Below are 27760 nucleotides of genomic sequence, written 5' to 3'. Positions count from 1 at the left end.
GGGATATTCTGGATGTACATTGAAAACAAAGCTACTCAGATAGTACTGCTCTAAAGACTACAGTATTTTGGTAAGAATAATTTTATTGGAAAAAAAATGTAAATGCAAGTAGTTTTAAATGCATCAACAAAAGCAAATACCTCATTAACATTCACCAATTAGTTTTGGAGTATAAGCAAATTCCAGCAGAAATCGTCGTCTTTTGCATTTCCAAACCTACCACATTAAGACTGTGTGTGGAGAAGGAATCACAGAATAAATATTAACAAACTGAAATGTACATAAACATACATCCTTAAGGCTGAAGTCCCATCATGGACTATTGTGAATAAAATGCCACAGCAAAGTTTATAAACACAAGAGTTACCACAGATTTGATGAAGTTCCCATTGAAGCAAACGAGAGTTAAACCAATCACAAAGTAAAATTAGCAGCAGACAAACAGTAAGCAATGTCACTCCTGCTTAATTTTATACGGTGTTTTGCTTTTGTTTTCAAAAAGGAGGCACTTATAATTGCATCACAAGTCCCTCTCTGGTTAGACTTGTGAAAGGCACTTATGAATCAAAATAGTGTTTTGAACATCCTGTTCAGTATATGAAGGCTACTTGCATAATATTTAACAACTGTTTTCTTCCTACTTCCTGTTTTTTACATATTCAAACATATACTATATAATTCTGAAGCAGAAAGGCAGGTGGGTAAGCATTGAAGTGATATGGAGATAGCACACACGTAAGAATTTTAATTATGAAAGCTTTCTTCAAGCTACTGTTCTTACAGGCGATAACACAGTTGAAGACCAAAAAGCAGTCTGCTAGTCAAGGAACACTCCCTGCCTTGGGCAAGTCAGAGAAGAACGCCAGTTAAACTGGACTTCTATACTAGATTCTAGTGACTGGAAGTGGTCTCTAGATTTTCAACTCCAACCCAAAAAACAATGATAGTGTGAAACGATGTGCTTGATGCAGTCTGTGATCCACTTCAAGTCTGCATTGCCTCTTACCTGGTCAGAGAAATGAGGTAGGATATTACCTACCAGATTTAACTATGTAAAACATAATAAGACAACACAACCCAAAACCGTTATGACACAGACTGCAATCTCTTCATATTTAGCTGGATAATTTGTTTAATGCAACATTTCAAATCTGGTTTGGGTTACTTTGGCTAGAATACTTTTGGAGATTTTTGTTCTGATGAAACAAGGTACAGATAGCTTCAAAGGAATTTCCAGTGCTTCCAAATATAATTTTAAGGAAAGTAAACTCTGTGAAGACATCAAGAAATAGGCAGGTACTTAACAGCTCAAATTTATATTTTGTAATCTAAAAGAATTCAACTCCAACCTTGTACTAGCAATGTTTTTAAAAATGAAGGGAAGAAAACAACCTCAAATCTACTGAAACTACAGAAATAAGAGATAGTCGACTCATTTATACTGGTTGTGGGTAACCAAAAGTATTTTGTTTTCAGTACTCTAACCAGGGAGCAAGTTCTTAATCAGAAATTCAGTCTTCAGTTTTCTAAGATGTCACTGTATTCTGTGTTGCTAGCAAAGCAGGATTAAAGCAAAAATCTCCAGTAAGTGCATCTAACAGATATTCAGTACAAATATCAGTGCACAGCACATCTTGTAACAATGGGAATCTCTCAACAGTATGATTTTAGCAAGAATTGAAGGTAAATGCCATGCTGATATTTCAGTACTGGTGTGAAAGGGAAGAAAGATTAAGGCTTTGATACTGAATTACTGGGATGGCATACCACAAAAGCCATAGCTGTACCTGTACTATGACAGGCAGTCTCCTTGCTCTTAATGGTAGAATGGGGGAGTCACCCTCCTTTGAAGATTTTAACAATGTTTTTATTCCTCTCCCAATTTGTTTTTCTTGTCCTTCATCATTCCTACAAGGTGCCTTGAGGAAAGCCTGTCTGAAAGATGCTGAAGTTGTAGCTTTAGGAAGGACCTAGATTCTTGAAACCATAATACGTGAGTTCAAGTATTAAAACCAGGTAATACGCTGATAAATTTAGCAGCTGGTGAATCTGACAGCTGTGCAATAAGCAGCAGCAAAATATGAAGTCTTCACGTACACCTAAATATTTAACACACATGCTAGAAAATTGTGGAAATTTGACAAAAATTATATTTATTTATTTTTTATCTAAAAACCTACAAAAGTTGACACTTAATTTTGGTGCTCATTATAAATTCCTTAGCCTTTCATTTCTCCCTTCTTATCTTAAACGCAAGGCTGTGAAAGGAGAAGGAAGAGAGGGATAAAAATAAGCTCAAGTTTACTAGCTCTTATCACCAGGCAGACTTGTGGGAAAGAGTGCAGGGAAGAGAGAAGCAGTGCCATCATCACTGCTCAACAACAGCAATGTTTTGTGACAAACTGATATCCTACCAAGTCAAGATAGAAGTCTAAAACTGCTAAAATAGATACATAAGAGACAGAAATTGTCTGAACTGAATGAAATCACTGGGACTTCACTCCAGAGGATAGGCAACAAGCAAGACTGAAGCAATCTCCGCTATTTCTGTGCCATACCTTACATGTCCTCAACTGGTACATGAAGGCAGGCTCACTATATGATCTAATGGACACTCAAGAGTGCATGCAGACCACCACTTTAATCGGGAGTTTGTGTAAGAGACAGAAATTAGCAGTACGTACAACTATTTTATCATGATAACCAATGAAGGGGAGAAAGTTCATGGCTCTAGGCACATCATAAAGTAGAAATAACTGCAAATATATTTCTACACTGTAGATAACTGGAAAAATGTATTGCTAGATATCAAAACTGAATGGAAAAACAATGCAAAATAGTCAGAGGGAGTACTGACCTTGTTATCGGTTTCACAGTGAACAAGAGCTTCTTTGTAAAATTTAATTGCTTTTTCATAGTTTCGCTGGGCTGTAGAATGTCTTGCAATCTCAGCACAAATTTCAGCCGCTAACTGTTTCTGTGCAGGAACTGCATCCAACTGTTCTATTTGAGCCCGTTTAAGCACTCTGGCTTGTAATTCCCGAGCCTAGTGTGGGGAAAGAAGTGACCAGTCAAAAATTTTCAAAGGAATTAATTTTATATTATCTACTTTAAAATAATGTAATTAAATTTTTTAAAAGTTCTATAAGCACACTATGTATTTTATAGATTAAAAAAACCCCAAATAATAAAAACTTATTAAGCAAAATCCAAATAATAAAAAGTTATTAAGCACAGAAAACTCAGGAAAGAAAAAAAAAAGAGGGGGAAAAAACCTTCAAACTTTATTTTCTGAGGTCCTTCATTTCAGGAGTGGTTGAGAGAAGTCTAGCAGAGCATGGAGGTAGAGCTCTTTGTTAATAGGAGATGCCCTAAAGAGGCTGATTAGGAAATAGCTATGCCCAATTCCAATTAAGTCTGATCAGTTTTCTTTGATTTCAACTGGAATTCTAGCCAATTAACACACACGAGATTCCACCTTTCTGCTCAAGCAGTTTTGTAACTATCTTAACATTGAAATAAAATCTCAGAAGAGCTGCTTCGCTCATTTAAAAGTTCACAAGTTGAAGAGAAGGACGCACTAATATTACTCTGCTTTCTTCTCACCCCCCCTACCATTTAGCCTAGCAGGGAAGAAGAATTAAAACACAAAGTAAAATCTGTGGGGAATTTCTAACATCACTCTGAAAACCAAAGGAAGAAACCTGTTTAAGAGGAGGCAATAACATGACCAAACAGTTAGTCCTGCTGAAATAATCAAAATACAAGTGGTTTTGTGTAAATGAATGGTGGCAGCGAAAGGAGAAGGAGCAGGAAAAGATTTCAAAGAGAACGGGTACAAGGAAGCACAGTTTTGAGGGCAGTAAGAAAAAAAAAAAACAGCGAAAGAAAAAACAGGAGAGACACAAACACAAAGGTTCTGAAGTACAATATAGTGAGAAACTGGAAAGAACTAAGTAGTAAAGAAAAGAGTAAGAGCAGTAGACTGCTTTGGGGGAAATTTACTAAAGGAGAATGGGGGAAAAAAAGTCAACTTTCAGAAAGAAAAAAGTACATTATAAATAAAAAACGTAGTGAGAATTTAACAGATTAAATAGCAATATCAGTAGGATTTTAACTCTTATGTACAACTATCTTCCAACCAATGTACATAATTTACTTTTCTTGCTGGTCAGAAGACGCTACCAAGGCTTACTGTTTCTATAACAGCACAGGGGTATAATGGAAGAGAATGTACTGACCCAACCTCTTGCTCAATCTTTATGTTGAGAAAGCGCCTTCCAAATAGATTAAATTATCTCTAGCTTCCAACTTTGCTCTTTCAAGCCTCAATCTGAGTGATAATATTCAACTCCAGAATGAACAGATCTTATTATTGCTATTTAAAATCAACAGCGGTAAAACAAAATAACAGGCAGGCATTGAAAGCTGTTCCAGATTGTTCTGAGTGGTGTTCAATGCTGAGCTAAAGATATGTAACCTAGCTGTCCCCATAGCCAATTTTGTTTTCACCTGCTCTGCTAGAACTATGCTCCCCACACAGATGAAGGCCTAGTAAGAATGCAGGCTTCCAGTAAAAGCCTGCATTCTGATCTAAAGTTCATGTAACACTGCTCACAAAAAGCTTACACTAACCACCTATGTTCTTTACATTTCGCACCAGTCACTGGTGCTTTATCCCTACCCTGTATGCATTTTCCTCATTCACAAAAATATTATGGTTAGAATAGGGGATAAAAGTGGAACCAGGGATAAAAGTAAGGACATTGCAAGCTTTCGTAGGGCTTTTTTTCCCCTTTACCTGTTGTAATGAAACAACAGCTTCATCAATCTTCTCCATTTTGCTGTAAATTTTTGCCAGAAGCACCTGGTAACGTACATCTTCCATCAGAGAAGACAATTCGTTAACTATAAAAATTAAACAAACATGATTCTTGTAAGAACTGATTAAAGTCAAAGAAAGTTGAAGCTCTCCATATACTCCAGACAAGAGCTTAAGTAAAAAATTCACAGTTCAGTCTTACATATTTAGGATTGTGATTTGACTCTGTGTGCCGTCAGTGGGTAGAGTAAACATTACAACATACAGAGTGGTATTGAAGGCCAAAGACACTGAAAGATGCAAAAGAAATACAAAATAAAAATATGACTGTCTAGTCTATTTGCATTCTCAGAAACATGAAAGAAAAGCTTTTGTTTTAAGTGGACAGGAAATAAAGCAACTCCTGACATTTCTTGCCTAAATCCTCGTCAAAGTCAATGAAAAATGTCCAAATTGATTCAATGAGTGCTACTGTATACCCAAAAAGTGTAAGATTGTTTGATGAAATTTCTAGTCAGACCCCAGACTGCCTTTCTTTTGCTAGAGTCCGGAACAGACATAAATACAGTTATTTTAACTAAGTATTTCAGTATCTACTCAAAAAGCAGCAAGCTACTTATATGCATAAAATAGTATTTGCAGAATACAAGTTCTCCCTGGATTGTATTGATTTTAATCTATTAATAAAGTGGTAACTCGAGGACAGTTTCACATTAAAACATAAAAGCCACCAAAATCCATGTTTTATCTTTATTAAAATTAAAAACATAAAAGTATATTGAGCTATACTCTATTAACAAACTGTCTTCAGAGTGCTGTAATTGTGACATGCTATTCTGAATCAGAGATTAGGCCATGGAGCTAACCATGTAAGATCATTCCCTCCAGTACATTTCCTATATTTCATTTTTCTTTCACAAAGGAAGGATGTTTTAGCATTTCTAAAAAAAAGATATTAACCTGTTCAATAATTTTCTTAATCAGGCAGGGAGATATACTTTTTTTTCACGTAGAGAATGTGTGTATATCAAAGATGTACAAAAAGGGTATCGGCTTATGTACTTTTTGCTTCATTGTAAGATGGAAGAGAAGATTTTAAAGTACATGGAGCAAACTGTATTTTCTGCTAATTTATCTTTCCACACTAGAAGATCAAGCTGTCTTGAGCACAATTATAAAATTAGCCAGATCTTCAAAGGCTTAACTGAGACAGGAATAAAACATTAAATCAGAGGATTTTTTCATTAAGAAGTAAACAAGACAGAAAACCAACGCTCCCCTGCACAGTATCAAAGACCAGTAAAATAGTGACATATGAAAAACTTACATAAGGGACTAGTAATAAGACTTGATAATACTGTTTCTGTATTCAGATAGCCACAAGACTTAACAAATATAATTAAACCACTACAAAAAGATTTCCTTCATTAAGGGTATAGCTCAATAGCTCACACTAAACACCTTAAAACTTCTTAATTGCCTTTTAACTAAAACAAGGAAAAAATTCCAAAAGTTTTAGCTTTGTAAGTGCGTATTCCTAACATGTAAAAGAGGGTCCCAAGAGACATCTTCAAGCAGTTTAATCTCTTTGCTCTGAAGGATACTGGGTAGCATTTACCATCTAAACAATGACGCCCTAACAGCAGGAATGACTCACCTATACTTGATCAAATCAGTATCAGAACATTTGCTAGCACAGAAGAGAAAGAACCTAGCATGCATGGGGCTCTACTATTGTATTTACTGACTTCATCCATCACAGATGGTCCAAGTTTAAAAGTCCTGGCAAAAGCACCTTTAAGTGTAAGTGAAGTTTATTTTAGAGCACATTTCCATTTATCACTTAATAATTGTTTCCTGTGTTTTACAGTTCAAAAAAGTTTACATGGAACTTGTTTCTTCCTAAGAATCATGCAGAAAACAAACAACAGTAGAAATTGTATGTTTTGCTGTAAATTAACAACATTCCTACCAGGCTCATGATTTAAAGCTTGCTGAAGTACTTTTCCTGCCTTTTCATACTGCTTCAGTTTCATTAAAAGCTCAGCCAAATCATAGCAAAGGAAACTGTGCTGACCGCTTCTCAATGCAGCCTCATAGTAACTGACTGCCTAAAAGGAAGAAACAAAAATCTGAGTATTATTTGAAGACAAATCTTAAAGACAACCACCTTGCTACTTAGGTATTTAATGACATGCTGCTTAAGAGTTTTCTCTACTTTCTTCACTTCTCCTGTAACCAAGTCACTTCTAATAAATACTGTATTAAAAAGATGCTATTTAGTTGCAAGTTCAGGCTTCCAAAAATGTAATGCCAAATTAAAAATAAACAGAATAACTAGAGCCCACATTTTGATAAACATGTATTTACATAGCCTAACCACATTATCACATTCTATGTTTGACAGGATCACTGCCAATTAAACTATATTTTCATTAGGTGCTGAAGTTGTATAATTCCAGTCAGAATGGAGTTATAAAGTTCTGGTTTACTGTATACAAAGGACAAATATTCTTCCAAAGTCTACCTGCAAAACACGAAGATGAAAGAAGTAATGAAAAGTTTAAAAATATCAACTAAGCATAATCTAATAGAAAGGAGTCTTCTCTCTTTGCATTTTTAAACATAAAAACTGACAATCATATAAACTACAAAAGTCAAATATTTACTCAATAAAAAAGCAGTGTTCTGGATCAATAAACTATTATTCCATAAGTTTAAAAAACCCAATTCAAAATAACAACTTAAATAGTCTTGATACAGGATGTTACTTCTCTAAGTAAAGGGAAAAACAAGAACTGGAATTATGTTGAAAAGTTACATTTCCAAAATGAAATATTTTATTAACTTCTATTGTTTTAAAATTGACATGCATAATAATGTTTAAATATGCATAATAATGCACATATCAGGCAGGTTACCTATTTAGGCTTAAGCATCCTAAGGATGATATAGCTGAAGCCTCAAAATAAAAAACTGGTCCATAAAACACCCATCAACATATAGATTACAAATTTTTCTATAGCAACTCTAGGAACCCTCACAGTACATTAGATTATTACACACACACAAAAAAGGTCTGAAGTATCATGGAGCAAGATAGGAATCATCTATTGAGCTGCCTGTAATACTGACCTAAACAGAAGCAAGTGAAAATTCTAACATTGCAAACACAAACACAATTTGGACACACCCTCCAGTAGTTTGAGGTTGCCCAAATAAAATCATTTGCTCCTGTAAGTATTCTCTAAACATTTTCTTCTGTTTTTCCAACAGTAAGATGTTAAAGCCTCTATTACTACTATCCTAGCCAATATTAAGGCCAGGAGATGTAAGAAGACTGGGTCAGTGGAGAAGTAGTTAAACGTGGTTTTGAGTGCAGGCCCGAAAACTCATAAACTGCAAGTCACCAGAACTACAATTCACCAGATTTGTATCCACCAACGTGTAACTCTGCCTTTGGCCGAATATTTTGAAGCGGATCTACACACTTACTTTCAGGATAAAAAGACTGTTTAGTGCTTTAAAGTGAAAGGCTTCCTTCTATCCAACCTGAAAACAGTGAAAGTGCAGCTGACTAATCAAATTGCACATATGCAAGAACAAGCTCATATGTCACAAATATAAAAACTGTATATTCCTTGGAACAACACACTGAATATTTCACATTCAATGTGATAAGGAAGAAATCTGTACAGGGATTTCTATGCAACAGAACTCCCCAGTCACTGCTTGGTAACTTGTTTCATCATCAATTGTCTTCCTGAAAAAAAAAAAAAAATCTATTAGATATTCCCAGAAAATGAACCTTTGGGTTCACTCCATGTAGGCAACATCATGTTTCTCCTCAGGCAACCTCCTGGCACAATGGTAATAAAAATGCAACTTTGAACAGGTAAGATGATGGCATATTAGTACATTGCTTGAAAGAGTCTGTGCAGTATCACTTATCTAAGCTGGTAATACACAAACTCAGACCGGAACCTCCAATCAGTATTAAGCCTGACAAGAAGTGATGATGGGAGCTAACAGTCCTGTCCTGAATCCAAGGCATAAAATAGATTTCATAGAATGACAGAACGCTTTGGTTTGGAAGGAACCTTAAAGATCATCTAGTTCCAACCCCCCGGCCATGAGGAGGGACACCTTCCACTAGACCAGGTTGCTCAAAGCCCCATCCAACCTGGCCTTGAACACTTCCAGGGAGGGGGCATCCACAACTTCTCTGGGCAACCTGTTCCAGTGTCTCACCACCCCCACAGTAAAGAATTTCTTCCTAATATCTAATCTAAATCTACCCTCTTTCAGTTTAAAACCATTATCCCTTGTCTTATCATTACACTCCCTGATAAAGAGTCCCTGCCCATCTTTCCTGTAGGTCCCCTTCAGGTACTGGAAGGCTGCTATAAGGTCTCCCTGGAGCCTTCTCTTCTCTAGGCTAAACAACCCCAACTCTCTCAGCCTGTCCTCACAGGGGAGGTGCTCCAGCCCCCTGATCATCTTCATGGCCCTCCTAACTTCTTCAGGGTCCAAGAGAGATAGAGAGACCATATTTGAAATAACTTCCATAAGTACAGAGGAAGATTGTGCCGAGCACTGTATTAAAAGGCTCAGTGAGAGGTAAACAAAACATAAAAGACCCAAGTTTAAGATTCCTGTATGTAAGCACTAAGAGTACAATCACACCATTTCCCCAGCATTACAGCCCTGCTTGCTTCCTTCCCAGGCTGTCCCAAAATACTTTCTTCCCCTCCCTGTCCTATGCAAGGGCCACAAAGCTGACTGACCAGATATTTTGGAGCGGATCTACAAACTTACTTTCAGTATAAAAAGTTTGTTTAGCACTTTGAAGTGAAATGCTGCTTCTACCCAACCTGAAAACAAAATCAGGCAAAGCCCACACACAATACTAAATTAGGCTAATACAGTACTTATAGAATACCTTTGAATAGCAATGCATTTTGATTAGGGCTTTTCCAATTTTACGTGCTAAAGCTGGATCTTCTGGATTTTTCTTCAAGGCCTGCTCGTAGACTTCTATGGCTTCACCAAGCTTCAACAGTAAAAGATAAAAACACAGAAGTCAAGGATTAAGATAAAAAGTGCATAAGGAAAACAAAATCTGGTAACACCTCCAGAAATGACTGCCAAGTACTACTGGTTCATAAGCTACAATACTTCTGAGAGAAGAATGGTCACTATGAAATCGTAGGAAGTGTAAAACCCATGTAAACTCACATTTCCATGCTAAAACAGAATATGGAGAGAACTTGGCAAACAAATGAGTTTGAATTAACGTGGTTCTTTTTCCACTGAAATTTCTCTACTACTGTTTTCACTAGTTAACAAACTTATGCAAACTTATCACTGTGCTGGACGATCATCCATTTCTCTTCTCTAGCCATGTTATAGCAGATCTAAACAAACTCCCTTTCGCTTTATAATTTTCATTAAGGAGAAAACTACACACAAACATTAATAAGTAAACAACTATTAACCACCTACAGATCCCCAAACTAGTAATCTAAACTATTAGTTGCGTGTCCTAACCCAATCCATTCCTACAAAATATGAATTTAAATGTGTATCCTTCAAATTCCTATGTCCACTTGACTACATTGTCTTCTACAAATACTGAATAACATTTCCAGTTCATCAAGAAAGCAAAGGATGTAAAAAATGTATAGGAATTCAATAATTTAAAATTTTAAAATAAAACTTTTAATATGAGAACTAAGTTACCTAGAATTATTCTAAGCTTCAGAACTCTTCTAACCATCTCTAAATTCTTTCTGAATTTAATTTAGCTCCCACTTCAGATTTTCGTTAGATCCCTGACCCATAAGACTTCTAGATAAAATCCTCTCCTTGACTTTCACCTGGTCAGTTATTAGAAAAAAAATGCATTTTCAACAGCTTTTTCTTTGAACTTAGAACAGTTACATTCATAGCCAGTAATTAAGTTTTTTTACATCCTAAAGCAGTTTCTGTTTGCCAACTACCAATCAATAAGAGTCAGCACGCTACCTTGTCTCAACTTGCCAAAGTCAACAAATGACTCAATAACTCTCTTCATCTCCAGCAAGCACTTACCTCTAGAATATTCATGTATGCATCACCAAGAAGAAGAAAAGTATGAGCACTTGGCAGTTTTTCTACTAGGTCTCTGGAAACAGAAGACAGAAACTTGCTCAATATTTAACATGTCAATACTGGTATCTAAACGACAACAAACAGGGCACAACAATTTTATCCTCCTCAGATTTTAGTTTTTCTTTATTTCTAAAACAAAACAAAAAAATCTGAGATATCTTTTCAAAACAGGATGTCCAATTACCGTTTTAAATGTTACAACACTTACTCAAATGAATTCATTATGCCACTAAATATTTCTGACTTACTGTAGTAGAAAGGGAAAAAATGAGCTCACCATGCTACCATTAAACATCTAGGGAAGTATATACACACACACACAACAAACTTTTACCTATAGCAGCCAGCATATAACTTCTTATCTTTCCTGTACTGAAGATAAATATCTGCCATTTTTTCTTTAGCTTGTACAAAGTAATGCTGTTCAGGTGTAATATTTCGGAGCATAGTCAAGGCTTGTTCAACATCTCCTTGAGCAATTGCCAGATCTGCATTTGCAATCACAACTCTTAGTTCCTCAGGAGTTCCAGAAAATTCATTAATGGCATCTTGCAGTATTATAGCAGCTTCATGCTGCAAATAATAAAACCAATAGAATTAATGTGTTTCCTGTTGTTGAACAGCCAAAAATAAAAGACATCATAAGCAAATGAATGTCTGGGGGCATTACAGAAATCAACCAAAAAACCCACAAAAAACCCCAAACCACAGTATCCATTTCTTTTGCTAAAACATTTAAACGTTTTTTTTCTCTTGATTTTGTAAATAAAATTTATGTGATGTGAACTACCAGAAAAAGTTTTAGCAGAGAAAAATGTTTACATTGCATATATACAAGGAGATGCTCAAAATTCAACTGGACAATGCCTTCAGCACGTTGCTCTAACAGGTCTTGCTTTGAGCAGGACGACCTCCAGAGGGCGCTTCCAACTACACAATTACGTGGCTTCTCTTACATTCTTACACATATGTAGTGTCCTACTGTTTATTAAGATACAGCTGATAGTAAGGATGCTGCTACACAAAGGACACGATCCAAAAATATTTCTAATAGCATTCTGACAGCAAAACAGGAATCTACACACCAGCAAATGAACATCAATAGTGTCTCCTCCTCAAAATTAAAAGGGACTTTGTAGACTCAAAATTGAACACCTGCAAGTAGGTTTTGGTTTTTTTTTTTTCTCTGTACAGTTTAAGGTACAAGCTGTCAAGTCGGATATTAACATCTTGGAAATTTTACCAAGGAAACCCTCTTGGTAAAAGAAGTGATGGTTTTCTATTCTGAACTAATGAGGATAGACACTTCTGTTAATGTGAAGAGGAAATTGTTTTCAGGCATGTATTACATCTTAACAAGTTTGCCATCTTACCGGTTCTCCATTCAAACGATGAGCTTCTACTAACTCTAGGAAGACAGACACACGATCACTTGCATCAATTTCAATTCTTTTTCCTTTAGTTTTTGAAGAAGCTGTAGGTTTTCTCATTCCAGGCAAATTCTTTGCCATCTGTAAGGTCTTAATAGCTTCTGATAATTCTCCCACCTTCTTCTGGATTTGGGCCTTAATTAAGTGATAAACAGGATGTTCTCTCACCTAAAAAAATATAATGACATAAGGAGTTTCCAAATTTTACTTTATGCATAGTATTCAAACCCCTTGAAAGAAGATTTTTAATTTTTTTTTTTTAAATATTGACCTTGGTTCCTTCTTTCCTCCAAATATACCTGATTTCAATTTCAGTAATTTACTTACAAAAATAGAATTTTCAAAGAGTATGCAAACTAGTAATTAAGTTTTTAATTAAAAAATTATTACATGAGATGAGACTTAGGGATAGGAAAACATTCGTTACAGCATTATGTGAAACAAGACTGAATTTTAAGGGATTTTGAGTATCTCCCACACTTCATTCAGCTATTAATTAAAAGAAGTATACAATTGTCATTTGGCACAAGTCCTGCCTGCCATTTCTCCACCTTCTTAAAACATACTTCTCATGAAAAGGAAATGCCAATAAGGCAAATGTTGCTGTGTACACAGCTGCAAGCACCTCAACGTCTCCTAACTAGGTAGTTAATCTTCAGCTTTCTTGCATCACTTGGAGAAAGGAACCAAGATAGGAGCACGCTTGCAAGGAAATGGTAGTTTGTCACTTTTCAGCTAAGCTCTGTCAAGAGACTTAGCACAACTCAGACCTAATAACTGCTGTATAGAGTGTTCCCAACTCAGTGGTAATCATACACGGAGTTCTACTGATGTCAAATCAAAAATCCTATACTGCAACATATTAGCCCCAAGAAATAAAACTGGTGAGGATCACTGCAAAACAGTGAAAGTTTTCTAATACAGTGCTTAACAGAAAAGATAGACAAAGATGTGACATTAATGGAAGCGAGCATAGAATATGGCTACTCTCTTAACACTTAGAGCGTGAATTGTCAAGAAGTTAACTACAGACCTGTTCTGATCCCCTCATGCATCTCTGCGTATCTTCATTAGCAATTGTACATCTGTGCAAAGTCCAGAAAAAACATTGCATCAGTCTTCAAGTCCTTCTGTGTTGGCTTTTAAAGACTGTTGCAAGGTTAGTCTGGAATCACAAATTCTGTTTATACAACATGGTTTTAATATTTATAAAGGATTTGAGAAAAAGCTACCATTTCTTTCTTTTGTATTTCAAAACAGTTTCAATACGTTGTAATAAGATATTAGTTTCATCCTTATGGTCATTTCTTCGATAAATATTCAGACACCATGTTCATATAAACATTTAGATATTAAACTTGTAGTGGAAGAGTCATAAGTTCAGTTTAAAATTATTACATACAAAAACATACAACTTCAGATTATTGACTGAATAAAATAGTTCCATTCTTTTGTCCAACTCACCTCAAAATTGTAGCTCAGACAAAGTTCCAAGGATTGAGAACATAGTTTAGTATTGTTTTGAGCCAAATACACCTGGGCCATCAGTAAGTGTGCATCTGCGTAAGAAGGATTCCTTTCAAGACAGTAACGTAGATTACTATGGGCTGCTTCAATATCCCCTAGGAAGTTAAAAAAGGGAAAGTGAAAAAGTAGCTGATATGAAATACAGAGGTTAAATACAGGGCATTTATTAATTATTCACTAATTTTATAATCATATAAACTCATATACAAAGTATTATGTGGCTGTGAAATGAAATCAAAACCAGGTCAAAGGTAACACATTTTCCCATTGTTCCATTTGTAAATCATTCAATAAGTGAACTTCTTTGGAAGCAATAGATAAAAAAATACAATATTTATGTTTCTGTACAATTAAGATAGCGCTCACACAAATCACAAGACAAGGCAGTGCAAATGTTGTTCATTTGCTGTAATGCACTGTTGTGCAGTGAGAGAAAAATATTCATTATGATTTAAAAGTATGAAATCAATTTTATATTAAAGAAACTAAAAGAGGTGGATAGCTAATAATTCCTATAACTATTACCTGACAAGTATTTCACTTTTGCAGTTAAAAAGGCAGCCTGTTGAAGACCAGGCACAGTTTTTACCACAGTTTCAAGAACAGATGCACAGTGCTTGAGAAGTGGTGAAGAAGACTGCCCAGGACTTGCAGGCTAGAAGTAAAAAAAAAAAAACAAAAAAAACCAACAACAACAACAAAAAAAACACAAAAAAAAATCCCAAACAAATAAAACAACCAACCAAAAAAGCCCCCTCAAAAACAACAGTTCAGTTGACAGACTTTGGACTTAGATTTCATCTTATTTCCGAGCTTCACTTTAAACTCAAATGAGCAATAGCAAAGCATTGTTATTTTCTTCAGCCCAAAACACTGAAAGTTGCCATTGTGAGGAAATATAAAAATATGTTTTAAATTTAAGGGGCCAACTTCTTGGTATCAGCAGTGTCATGGTTTTAACCTAGCAGGCCACTAAATACCATGCAGCCACTCGCTCACTCTCCCCCTCTCTCCCAGAGGAGTGGAGAAGAGAATCAGAAAGGTAAAGGTAAAGAGACTTGTGGGTTGGGATAAAAACAATTTAAAAATTGAAATAAAATAGCAATAATAATAATAACAGAATATACAAACAAGTGATGCACAGTGCAACTGTTCACCACGCACTGACCCTGGCTAGCGATCCCGGAGAAGAGAAAATCCCGAAACCGCTATCCCAGAAGAGATGGCCAGCTTCCCGGCCAACCCTCATCTATGCCATTGGCTAGTTTGAACTTGTTGCTCTGGCTATGCTCCCTCCCAGCTTCTTGTGCACCCGGACACTAGCAAAGCACGGGAAGTTGAAGAGTCCTTGATTTCTCAGCAACAGCTAAAAACATCAGTGTATTATCAACATTCTTCTCATACCAAATCCCATACTAAATCCAAAACATAGCGCCATTCTAGATACTAAGAAGAGAATTAGCTCTATCCCAGCTGAAACAAAGACAAGCAGGAACATAAGATAGCCTCATGGACTTCAAGGATGATAAAACACTTCAGACCTGACATAAGCTGAAGAGTCAGTCCATAAACATTTGGCAACATACTCTGAATTACCATGCCAAGTCATTCAACATAATGGTAATGAACTAAATTTCAAGACAGTTGAAGCTGGAATGAACAACCAGAAGAATGAGAAGAAAAGGTTCTGGTCCTGTCCCTCCTACCCTCATTCTGTGCCACAGAACATACCCAACAAACTGAAAATAGCAGCTGAGAAATAGCTACTTTCACCTAAACTGCCACTACAATGTACCACATTTTAGTTGCTTGTTATCAGAAACGTTGTTCATTTTCCTCTATCACATCAGCTAGTTGCTAACTGTTATATATAAAAAAGGAAAAGGCAACCTGTTCACAGCTAACATTTCCACAGGGCCCTTGCCCTGGGGAAGCAGCAATCCTCCACTATCAAACTGGAAGCCTCCACCACCTGGCTAAACTCCTCACTTTCTAATACCACAAACTCCTTTTTGCAATAAAGAGATAACAAAAAGTCAGGAAAAGCCTATCTTTTCTTTTACAAATCTTACTATGGACAATAGTTCAGGAAAAGAGTTTTCATTCCAAACTAAAAACCATCATTGTCATTAAGTACTTATGGAATATACCCCAGGGAAATCTTCAGACAAGACACTACCTCATAGAATGACACTTCTTTATCTCTGTGACATGAAATTGTCATTGCTACTGATGTTTTAGACTTTCAAACATTACCATTTCATTACAGGTGGTGGGACAGATCATAACAATGGAAAACTACTTGTTTGCCTGTTAGATTTTAAAACTGCACATAAACAAGTATTTATGGGAAGGTTCTATAATTAGACGAGACATCTGCTAATGACAGGATAACAAAAGTCAGCTCCCAGCTATTTCAGAAGAATAATCTATTTAAGGAAGAGACTATTTAAAGAAACTTTAAATGTGTTTCTTCTGCTGTAGAGATCACAGATTGACAGAATGTTAGGGATTGGAATGGACCTCGGAAGATCATCTAGTCCAATCCCCCTGCCGGAGCAGGATTACCTAGATCAAGGTCCTAGATGTCAGGTCCCCACTCAATTTACTAAGTTCTACATGCCTTTGTTGCCAAAACTAGCACAAGCAAATTCAGTCACAGAAAATTAGCCATCTAGACTAAGTGAGATCTTTCTTTGGAATTAGTAATAATAATAATATAAAGAAGTAGCATTCCACTGATTTTTACCAACACACAAAAGAAACTGAAATGAAGAAAGAATATATGTATATTGGAAAGATACCCTGAGCTGACAAAAATATTTCAGGAATAGGACCGTCAGTGTGGACATCCTAGTTTCATATTGAGATACCTCTATTCACTGTATTGTTACAGATTCCTGATCAAAAGAGATAGCAAAAAAGTATAAATACACACACATAGTGCATTAAATAAATATCCCACCTTTCCTCAGGTGTTATTACCACAATTTGCTCACTTCACAAATGATATATTTTCATAGTTATTTTGACTAAATAGTGGTATCATATCTTAAACTCACACTTTTACCTCCAATAAATTCACATTTTAAGAAGGAAAATTTTCTAAATTTTTGCTTCATGATTAACTGATCTCAAAGTGAAATCCAAGAATAATTTCCATTTTCAGGCAGACATGATCTACAGCTGCTTACCTGTGCTGGGCAGAAAGTAAGATATTCCCTAATGATTTCTATCAAGAAATCAGGGTTTAGTTTTTCAAAATATTCCACACCAAGAGGAAACCCATGCAAAGATGAAAAGTGAGTATCCAGAACTTCATTCAATAAGGCAATAACTTCTTCTTGTCTCTTACGTTTTTTCATAGCTAGGATTGCACGCAAGAAAGATAATTCCTACAGGAAAAAAAAGAAATAAAACATTTTCCGTATTCCAGATACATTCATCTGTTACTCATACAATACTACATAATTATTGTTAGCCATTTCTTCTTCATATTTAGGGATACTTTAAGACATTTAGTATGTTCACTGTAAATGATGATTATTATATCAATGCATTCCTTTAATTTGTGCAAGAAGCTCTAAATTTTTCTGAATGCAAAATCCTGAAAATAATTAACATCCCTCCTTTCCTGACATTTCAAACTTATCTTCAGAGACAAAGCACTGCAGGAAGGCAATGACCTGGGTTGCAAAGGTCGGCAACACATTAACTTAGACTGATAGGCAGAAAAACTGAAATTTAGATTTAATGGTACTCCATTAAGAATGCTCTGCTCAAGTGACTCAAATATAGAACATGAAGTAGCTAGTAGACAACAATTCAGACTGTAAAGTATTTTAATGAAGGAAGATGCCTCCTACCCCAGATTTCCCAATGGATTGTTGAATGTCATTAAGAAACTCCAACTGCTGCTCTGCATCTTCTAATTGCCCTTGTATTAGCTGACAACGTATAATTCCTGTAACATATTTAAATATTTTATTGCAGATTCGTCTTCCTAGTCAAGCACATGCTTTGTTTTCCAGAATTAACTTTTTCTCTCCTCAACCTCTTCATGAAGTGAAGAAAGAATAGATCAAGACTTATGGTAATGCAGATTTTATGTACTTAGAAATACTTAGGATAGACAATACACAATTGATACATTAATATATGCAATGCTGTAAAGCAGTTTCACAGAAAGATCTCATCCCTTACATTACAAAGTTTAAAACAGTAAATCTTCAACTGGTTCTAGACTAAGTAGAAGCACCAAAAAGTCTGGCTTCTAAATTCAGAACAAGTACAGGAAGCAAACTGAAATTACCCCCCCACACACACAAACCACTCCTACCCTCTAAATTTTTCATATTGTTTGAAGTTCAGGATTAGAAGGCAACAGCATAGTCAAGGAGAAAAAAAATGCAGGGGAAAACCTGTGAAGCAAGTATGCCATATTTATTCTCCATTTTCTTGACTGCAATTGAACTTTATCAAAAGTAATTTTTTTTTTTTTTTCAAAGAACAACACACATATCAAAAGTATCAGACATTTTGACTTGATTATATTTTTCAATCTAATTTAGACACATATGTAGCCATGGACAGCTTGTTCTATCAACTGCCCTTAAATTTTTTATTCTTGTAGTGCCTAAGAGTTCTCTAGTTCTTAGGCACCACAAAAATAAACTAAAAAGTAAACTAAAAAGTAAACTAAAAAGTAAACTAAAAAGTAAACTAAAAAGTAAACTAAAAAGTAAACTAAAAAGTAAACTAAAAAGTAAACTAAAAAGTAAACTAAAAAGTAAACTAAAAAGTAAACTAAAAAGTAAACTAAAAAGTAAACTAAAAATAAAATACAGCCACATCTCTGTCCTTACCATTACTTTGAGAGTTCTAATTTAAAAGAGTAAAGTTTCACTTTTCAAAAGGAAGACCAAAAGACATACCTAGTCAGTAGAAACTGTTGCTACAAGGAAGACAACGTAACATGAATCAGGAAGTACTGCCCAATGGCTCCTGTTCTAATAGTTCTACATTTTCCTAGTAGCAGTAGTAGGAAAACTTGATCAAAAAAGCATCGTCTGTGTCTTAAGGCCAGTAAAAACCAAAAGAAAGTGTAAGATCTTACCAGTTAGTGCAGAAACACTTGTTTCATCAAGTGTCATAGCAGCCTTGTACCATTTTAAAGCTTCTTTCTCTTTCCCTTGTAAAATCATTTGGTAGCCAAGTTCAGTAGCAAATTCTGCATTGTCGGATGCCAAATCAGATGCTCTTTCAACTAAGGTTTGTGTATGTTGAAGGATGAGCTGGTTCCGGCCACACTAATGGTAAGAATAATCTTTAAACCTTAAGTTTTTCGTATTTTTCAGATTCACTTCAAAAAACACACCTAATATTGCTGTAGCAGTTGAGACAACATCATCTCATATAAGACTAATATAATCTGTAGTAACTTTATAAAAATGGTGACACTAAAGTGTGCTGGATTCAAACATAAATATACAATATCATACAATAAGGAACAGTTGGTAGTTGCTTTGAATGCTTCCTTAAAACAATTCTGATAAAATACAAAGATTAAAGAAACCTTCAGTTTCAAGGCTATGTGATCAACCTTTGTCACTTTCCTACATGAAGAATATGGTTGGTGGACATTTGAGAGTACTTTCATTGGAAACCTCTTTCTCATTTAAAAGCAAGCAGTAAAAACATTTTTAGAATGAGATGGCTTAAGTATTGTAATTCATACTGAATGTAAAACTTTTAAAATGTAGTTACCAAAGGCTACACAAGGTAATCTATTTCAATTGTCTGCAATCTTCGACCTTTAGTAGACATTTAACATCTGTCTACCAGAAAATAAAACAAAAAACAGGATACATAGATAGTGATATGCTGCTTAAGAAAAAAAAGCTTACTCACCGTTCTACTGAAAGCTAAAGCCATTTTACAGAAGAGCTGTGAATTACGTGGTTCTAACCTGTCCAGTGCTTTAATTAGGTCTCCCAGTCTTGCTGAAGCCTTGGAGTCAAAGGAGTAACGTAAGAAGTAATAGAGAGAATGAATAGATTAGGACAATTGAACAGTTTTCACTAAAAACTAGTCACATATTTTACTATGCAACAACATCTTGAAATTTAAACTCAGAAGTTTTCAGGGCTAGTAGTTACATTTATTTTGGAATTCCTAGAAAAATACTTTGGAATAGTAAAGTGACAATAAAGTAGATCATGTGTCCTCTATACATGCTCTAAAAACAGTGGAAGATTTGAGCTGAATCTGCTATAACGGAAGAGCCCCATAAAGCAAGATAGTCTGAGGAATCTGATCTGTGAGTCTTGTTCAGGCTTCAGTGTGATACAGACACACATGCTCCAAATCAAAGCACTTCCAGATGCTCAGACTTAACATCACAGTTTCTCAAGCCACCTAAGGTACTTCAGACATTTTTGGGGTTACAATAATAAGGTAATGGTTTTTTTTTTAAAAAAAAAAACACACCTAAATCATGTTTAAATCTCATCAGGTTTTTAAATTTTTTCCTAGACATGGGTCTTAGTCACATGTGACATTTTGCCCCACAATCTTTTGTTTACACCCTACCATGTCCAGCAAGTTTCATTCCTGGACAGTTTTATTGAATTGGAGTCTGCAATTGTTACTGTTTCTACATATTTCTTGTGATTGTGCATGTGAGACTTAAATTTTATTATAAATACACTAAATGAATAAAGAGTTCCTTGTAATAATTAAAAATGTTTTCAACAACCTAAAATACCTTTTCCTCTTGAACTTGAAAAAACCTACAAAACACTTTACTTTTTTGCCAAATCTCCACTTAAATTATACCACCATTTCTGCATAATGAGAAAAAGATATTTTAAAATATTTACTGATTTTTCATTACAATTTAGAGAATGTATTTTAAAATTTCCTGAAAAATGGAACAATATGTACAAAATACAAGCATATATCCCTGTGCAGAAAAGGATCTTGGATGTAGAAGCAAAAGCTGAAGAGAATTCTTAGAGCTAAAATCCCAGTAATTGTCAAAAAATGGTGAACAAAGCACAGGTCATGCAATCTAATACTGCAGACTGTTGTTAAGCGGCTATAACCCCCTTCCAGAAATTTATCACTACAATGCCTCATTTCAATTAACAAAATACTTAAAATTAATGGAAGGCTTACAATAACTTACGAATTTATCAAATGAGAATTTAAATAATAAAAGATTGCTTTGATGATTCAAATCAACATGATTCATTTAAGTGTCCAGAGGAGACTTCTGTTTGGCTTGATTCCTGTTCTCCGGAAAGATGGAGGTAAAAAATTATGTTTCCCTTGGCATCCAGAAAACACCCAACAATAAGCCATGGCAGTCATTTGAGTCAGAATAGGTAAATATACCTCTTCCTGAAGATAAGTAGTGTAGTACAGGACCAGACAAAGTATATGAGAAGACATAAACAAAATAGGGCACATGGCATCTAGTCCCTACAAAGGTTGTGTTATGTCAAGAGTCTACTCACCTCAGATATATTTCCTTCCCTGCACAGATAATGCAGGGCCTCCATTCTTATGGCTTCTAAATTGAGGGCATCTTTCTGCAATAGTCTAAAGCCAAACAAAAGGTGAATGTAAAGAAACCAAAACAAAACCTTTGCTCAATCATGTTTTATCCTAAAAGGGGAAAAAAAAATAACTTGTATTGCACAGTTACTTCATGCCTATCTCAAAAAAAGGTCCTCTTCCATCCAAAATGGATTCACGTATTGACATAGTATCCCCACAGAATTGCAAAGCTGGATTCTAATACGGTTTAATCTAAATTTTTTTTTTTTTTTAAAAAATGATTTAACTAATTCAAAATCATTAAAAATTAGAGGAAACCTATCTACTTTTGTTTCAAAGTGTTCTTACAGTGTAAACATAGCAAAAACACAATTAATGGTGTGCTACTTCATACTCAACCTATGTGCCGTTTCAACCACCTGCTCCCAGTCCTGCAAGGCTAGCTCTAGCTTCATTTTCTTTATGAAAGCAGGAATGAAGTTTGGAAAGTTTGCAATTATCTGGTTCACAGTGTCCAGAGCTCCTGAATAATTCTGTCGGACCTCAAAATACTGTGCCTAATGGAAGGAAGAGAAGTCATATCAAAAGTCTGTACACTCACTCACACAGAAACCAGGAAAAAGAGCCTCTGAAAGAAAAATCTTTCTTTAAGCATAGTTTTACTTCAGCATCAACCACAACTAGAGACTGCAACAAACAGCAAAAGATGACATGTAAAACCTGGTGTGTGGTAAGCACTCTACCAGAAAGGTAATTGCGGCATTTACAACTTACTAGTCAGTTACGAGCAAGAAAAAGACAGAGAGATGTAGATAAAGAGTAAAATTGTATTATTAGGTTTCAGATAACTTTGTATAAAGCATCTCATAATTTTAGGATATTGAACACAATCCACAGATTAAACATTTTTGCAAGCCCTGAGGTATGTACCATCTAAAAACCCACACTCAGTAGGTCACCGTTGCTGTTGCCAGGATTAACAATTTTTAAATTGTAAAGGAATTTACAGGGTACTCCAAATATAAAACTACTTCAGAAGTATCAAGTATCACAGTTTTAAATGAATTTGAGTAGAAATCAATTCAGGGCTTAAATCCTCTATTTTGCTTTGATGCTTCAAATTTACTTACCATATTCGAGGTGACTGTGTGCATGCCATTTTATTTCATATTTTTAAGATAGAAATGGTGCAAACATAGTAATTTCTCAGTTAATTTCTTAAGCCATATCAAGATAGCTGTTTGTCTAAAATCTAATTACAGTAACTAAATTTGAGATAAACTGGCAATTGAACTCAACAGTCCACATACAGCTAAGCACACATGCCTAACCAAATACCATTGTGCACACTCTCATGAACTTTAGTCTTCTTATTTTCACTGAACATTTTTTTCTGCATTTAGCTTTAAAATATTAAACATTATATTAACGAGTAACAATGTCTGCGATATAAACAAGCAGCATACTCTGAAACAGAAAAATGTGTAAAGAAAACAATTCATGCCACTCCCTTAATGAAATATTATCAAAATGAACACATGAAACAGACTAGTGATGATTAAAAAAGAGTGTTTACAATGTTCATAGGTGATCACACTACAGTGTTTTAACTACCAGTTCTTTTGCCATGGCACACAGCAATTCTGTAATGTGGCTATGCGTCCCATGCAAAAAGGAAGAGATGACACATGCTTTTACATCTTCAGGTGATTTGAAACCTCATTTCTTACATATAAATACATGAACAAAAACAGTTTTTCTTGTGTATACAGTAAAATCATAACCTCAATATACACTTAGACTGACTATTTAATTAATACCTTTCTTTTTTACATCGGTGTCTAACAGACCCTAAAGTATCATGTGGTAGGTAATTTTATACAAAAAAAAAAAACCACATCATTAACATACTTAAAAGAAATAGACATGCAGGAAGAAATAGTTACCAGCTCCAGTTCATAAAAAAAAGGTGGAAATTGTATTTAGTGAAGCAATATCCCACTGCAGCAATGTTTTATACTAGAGAAATGTAATAATACAAGAACGCCCCAGAAATTCATTATTCTGTATATGGTAACAGACACAGTGTACCATTACTGCAATCCAGGCATGACGCTTTGTCTTAATCTACAAAGAAAGTGAGAAGTCTTATGAACCTCGGCTACTTGTTAAAATTAACTACAAACTATTTAAAATGGGCTGTCTAGCACTGGAAACAGAAGCGTCAGTATATTTTTATTGTGCTCGTAATCAATTTGAGTGATAACTATTCTATATTCCTTAAACAATTTCATAAATCATTTCAAACTTCATTTCTGCCAAAAGCTAGTCTTTTCCTCTGAACAGAAAGAGTATGACTGAACCATATTTCTACTCCTTGGACAAGCTCACTTACAGACAACTCTTCTCAGCATCTCTCTAATCACTCTACAAGACTAATATGACATTTAGGAAGCACTAAAATCATGAAGTAAAACTTACTTTACCAAGCAGAGCAAAAACATCATTGCCTTCCTGTAGTGCTTCATCAAAGTATTTCACAGCTTTTTTAATGTGAGTTTCTTTCCCACAGGTGAGATCAAGCCATGCTTTCAAAATCAGCCCCTGTAGACAAAATATAAATTGGAAATCTTCACTAACTAGGTAGTAAAAAAAGTATACTAGATAAAGTAACATGTCGAAATAACCTAAAAATAAAATAGGGCTTAAAGTGTCTATTTTTAGCTATTTAAAATATATATTTGAAATTCTAACCCGTCTACAGCGTAACCTAAAATATCAGTAATTCATTCCAGCATTACATTAATCAAATAGTATATTTACTTACAGGATTAAAAAAAAAAACAATGGCACTGAATTAGTCTAACATGCTCAGCACACAGAACAAAACCCTGCAGAAGTGATCGCCTAAGACAGTAAGAATACTTTCTGCAAACACTTCTGCAGAATATTTTCTTAAGATTTTGTTTATATGAGACACTGAGAAACATATGGGGTACTGAAAAAGGAGAGAAACTTGTTTTTTAATTCTACTGTCTGATTAAAAAGAAAAACCTGTGTGCAAAGGGCAAAGATCTGACATTTCTCAAATCCCCAACAGTATTATAAAAAAACATACTACTTAGAACTTTTAAAAGGTGAAATGTGTCTTTCCATTGAAGGAATTCTTTGTAATTAATGAATTTTCTTTCTCGTATGTGTTCCAGACATTTAATTATAGCTTAAGTAAATCAAATCTATTTTGAAGTGTTGGATTATTTAACCAAATTATAATTGCCATCAAAACAAAACTTTAAACTATAAAATATCACTACCTCTTTTGTAACATAAAATTAAAGAAGTGAGTTTTATTTAAAACTCAAAGGTTAGTAGAAAAGACGTATTTTGTAACTGCTAATAATCAGGGTCATGATTTTGTTATGCAACAGAAACTGGCTGAAATTCATATACTCAAGCATTTAAAAAAAATGGAAGGTATTTTACTTCTATATAAGGAATACATAAAGTATCTTACCAAAACGAACTGCATATACTAAGCAAATCATATTTCACGAAGTTTAAGCACCCCTAACCACCTCCCAAAAAATCCGAAGTACACATAACTTTGTACTGTCACACTGGGAAAAGGGATAAGCAGAAGTGAACTTAGAAAAAAGGAAAACTATGTTTTCTACATATTTAAATGCTAATGTATATTTTTATGTATGTGCATGTTCCTCTGAAAAAAAAGATTAATTATTTCTAACCCATTAAATACTCCAGCTGGAAATATTTTCTGCTAAGCAACATTCCCAAACAGTGTCTCTTAAAAACAAAAACAAGCAAACAAAACCCAACTACTATGGTTTCAATAAGTCATAAATACTGCTATTTTACCAAAACGGCATATCCTTGGTCTTCTTAGAAATTAACGTATTAATGCTTTGTGATGTCCTTGTTTATTTCCTCATTAGTAAAAATAAGGCAGTAATTAAAAGTAACTACCAATTTTAATTAATAATCAGTGATAATTCAAAAGCTAAGCCATTACTTAAATTCATAACGTCATTTCAGAAATTAATGTTTAGAATACTTGCAGATTTTTAACTCATATATCATCTAAACCATAAAACTGTAAATTACAAATTGAGCAATGTACTGAACCACACAGAGGAACAATTCAGAAACAACATTTGTGTTTAATTCTAGTGTCATAATGCATTCAATTTTAACAGCTCTGCCTTGAAGACGTTTGACTACAAAAAAAAAATAATGTTGTTTTGGTTTTTCTCTCCTTGCATTGAAGCTGATACCTACTTTAAAAAAAATAACACAGGAAGTTTTCACAAACTTCTTTAAAGATTAAAGATTCTAGTGAATTTTGATGTCTGGATATAAATGCAGAAGACATTGCTACATACAACACTTACACAGATTTTAAAATAAATTACATTGAGTAAAACTCTAGGCAAATTTTGCCTATAATAACTGCTGAAAATTTAAATCCCTGATCCTCTGTGTATTTTTGAATCTTCAGATTCAAAACAGATGTCTCCCTCTAGTGACACTATCATGCTTAGTTTTTTGCTAGGAATTATATAATGCTCAGTGTCAAGTAGCAAAATTGGCAGAACAACATATTATTTCCATTGGTTGATGCAGACCTCTCATTCATTAAGTGAAGATGAATACTTAGCAGACAAAAAAATCATTATGGGAATTCTACTCGGCCCTGTCAAATGAATTTATGACATTAAGAAAGAAAAGTATTAGAACACAAAACAGCTAAAGGAAACCTCCAAATCGCATTGGTGCAGTAAGTTTAGCTTCACAGTATACATGGTCCTATTATTATTATTTTACATAGGAAAAAAAAAAAAATTACCTCTTTACCACCACCAGAAACTTTGATCATTCTATCAACATAGTCACGGGCTTTGTCCTCACGACCAATATGCCACAAAAATAAGCCAGCAAAGTACAGAGCCTGCTGTCCTGCTGTTTTACGTTGCTCTTTCATTTTTGCATCCAACTCTAGAATAGCATCTCGATCTGAAAAGGTTTTGTTCAGAGCTTTTGTTGATAGCATCTTAAAATATTACAAAATAGCAGCACATAAGCCAAGGGCTTCCAAAGCAAACATTGTTTTCTGTATTATAGATTGATAAACACATGGGCAATCCAAATCAAACATATTAATCAGGTACAGACGTAAATGATAGAAGAGGGTTCCCATCAACAGGGTCACTTGTGCAAGAACCCCATTTGTTAAACCTTAGATCTGGCTGAGACACTGCCAGATAAATGGGAACTTGGTTCACATTTATACCAGTGTCTGCCTAATAAGTAAAGAGTTAACTGTAGAGCAGCCCTCAAGTGCTGAACACAAGACCATTTAGCTCCAGAATCCCTAGAAAATGTGTGATGTGTTTCTTAACACTAAAGCTCATTTTCTTACATCCTCATTGCTATTGCCAGTTGCTCTCACCAGGTTAATCCCACATGGAAATTTCATTTGGTGTGCAGGACTTACTGCCAAATATTTTCTTTCACCCACATTCATTTCTGGTCCTTTTTTTAGGAGCCATTAAAATCAAATGTCTGACTCTTACTCCCATGACTTTCTCAGAATCTTGAAATGCATAGTAATTTTGCTGCCCTACAGTATTAATCCTCAGAGACTCAAGTCACTGGGGTTGGAAAGGACCTCTGGAGATCATATAGTCCAACCCTCCTGCTAAATAAGAGTGATGGCATTAGTCAGAGCTGTTTCACATCATACAGCTTAACAAAATTGTCAGCAACAGTCATAAATCTGCACAGTCAGGCAGATACCAGGGCAATAGTTTAATGACAACTCAGTTTACCTGATAAAAAAAACTGTGAGAATATAATTGTTAGCAATCGTTTGCAAAACAACCCCAGCTTTTAGATTACAGAAAAGAATACCAACATTCACAAAATTATTTTCTCCATTTGTAAGGTCAGGGTAACTTGAAAGATAGAAATGGCATGGCTTTAATGACTTCTTAAATTGCAGTTCTGCTCAAAAGTACCAATATCAGACAAGCGTAAACAACAATTACAAGAAGCTTGATTCAATTTTTTTTTATATAAAATATTTTTCATCACAGTAGATAAGTCAGATTTTTTTTAGTGTTTTATTTTAACATTTAGTCTTACTCTTCACAGTTTTTTGTTTTGGTATTTTTGTTTACAATCTTGGTAAGTCTCACTCAATTCAGTACTAGATACTATGTCAAATGCAAAGCTGCAGTATACCTTT

The 27760-nt window shown here is 34.8% G+C and overlaps 1 protein-coding gene across 2 annotated transcripts in view; it reads right to left on the bottom strand.

Moving 5' to 3' along the window:
- The window catches only part of TTC21B (tetratricopeptide repeat domain 21B), a 41776-nt gene that overhangs the window by 12346 nt on the left and 1670 nt on the right, over positions 1–27760 (bottom strand). The window contains exons 4-20 of one of the 2 annotated variants that reach the window (XM_068407851.1): positions 26360–26526; positions 23977–24099; positions 21895–22052; positions 21453–21537; positions 19843–19941; positions 19049–19241; positions 17799–17896; positions 17127–17327; positions 14458–14587; positions 13870–14027; positions 12349–12573; positions 11310–11548; positions 10916–10988; positions 9765–9875; positions 6795–6933; positions 4802–4908; positions 2858–3046 (exon numbers count right to left, since the gene is read on the bottom strand). In XM_068407851.1, the coding sequence (XP_068263952.1) occupies positions 2858–3046; positions 4802–4908; positions 6795–6933; positions 9765–9875; positions 10916–10988; positions 11310–11548; positions 12349–12573; positions 13870–14027; positions 14458–14587; positions 17127–17327; positions 17799–17896; positions 19049–19241; positions 19843–19941; positions 21453–21537; positions 21895–22052; positions 23977–24099; positions 26360–26526 (2495 nt within the window). The remainder of the gene's footprint in view (positions 1–2857; positions 3047–4801; positions 4909–6794; positions 6934–9764; positions 9876–10915; positions 10989–11309; positions 11549–12348; positions 12574–13869; positions 14028–14457; positions 14588–17126; positions 17328–17798; positions 17897–19048; positions 19242–19842; positions 19942–21452; positions 21538–21894; positions 22053–23976; positions 24100–26359; positions 26527–27760) is intronic. The other variant, XM_068407852.1, reaches the window with a different exon arrangement.

Source organism: Nyctibius grandis, chromosome 9 (genome assembly GCF_013368605.1).
Source record: "Nyctibius grandis isolate bNycGra1 chromosome 9, bNycGra1.pri, whole genome shotgun sequence".
In the NCBI taxonomy this organism is placed as follows: Eukaryota; Metazoa; Chordata; class Aves; order Nyctibiiformes; family Nyctibiidae; genus Nyctibius; species Nyctibius grandis.
This window is presented reverse-complemented; position numbering and strand designations above follow the sequence as displayed.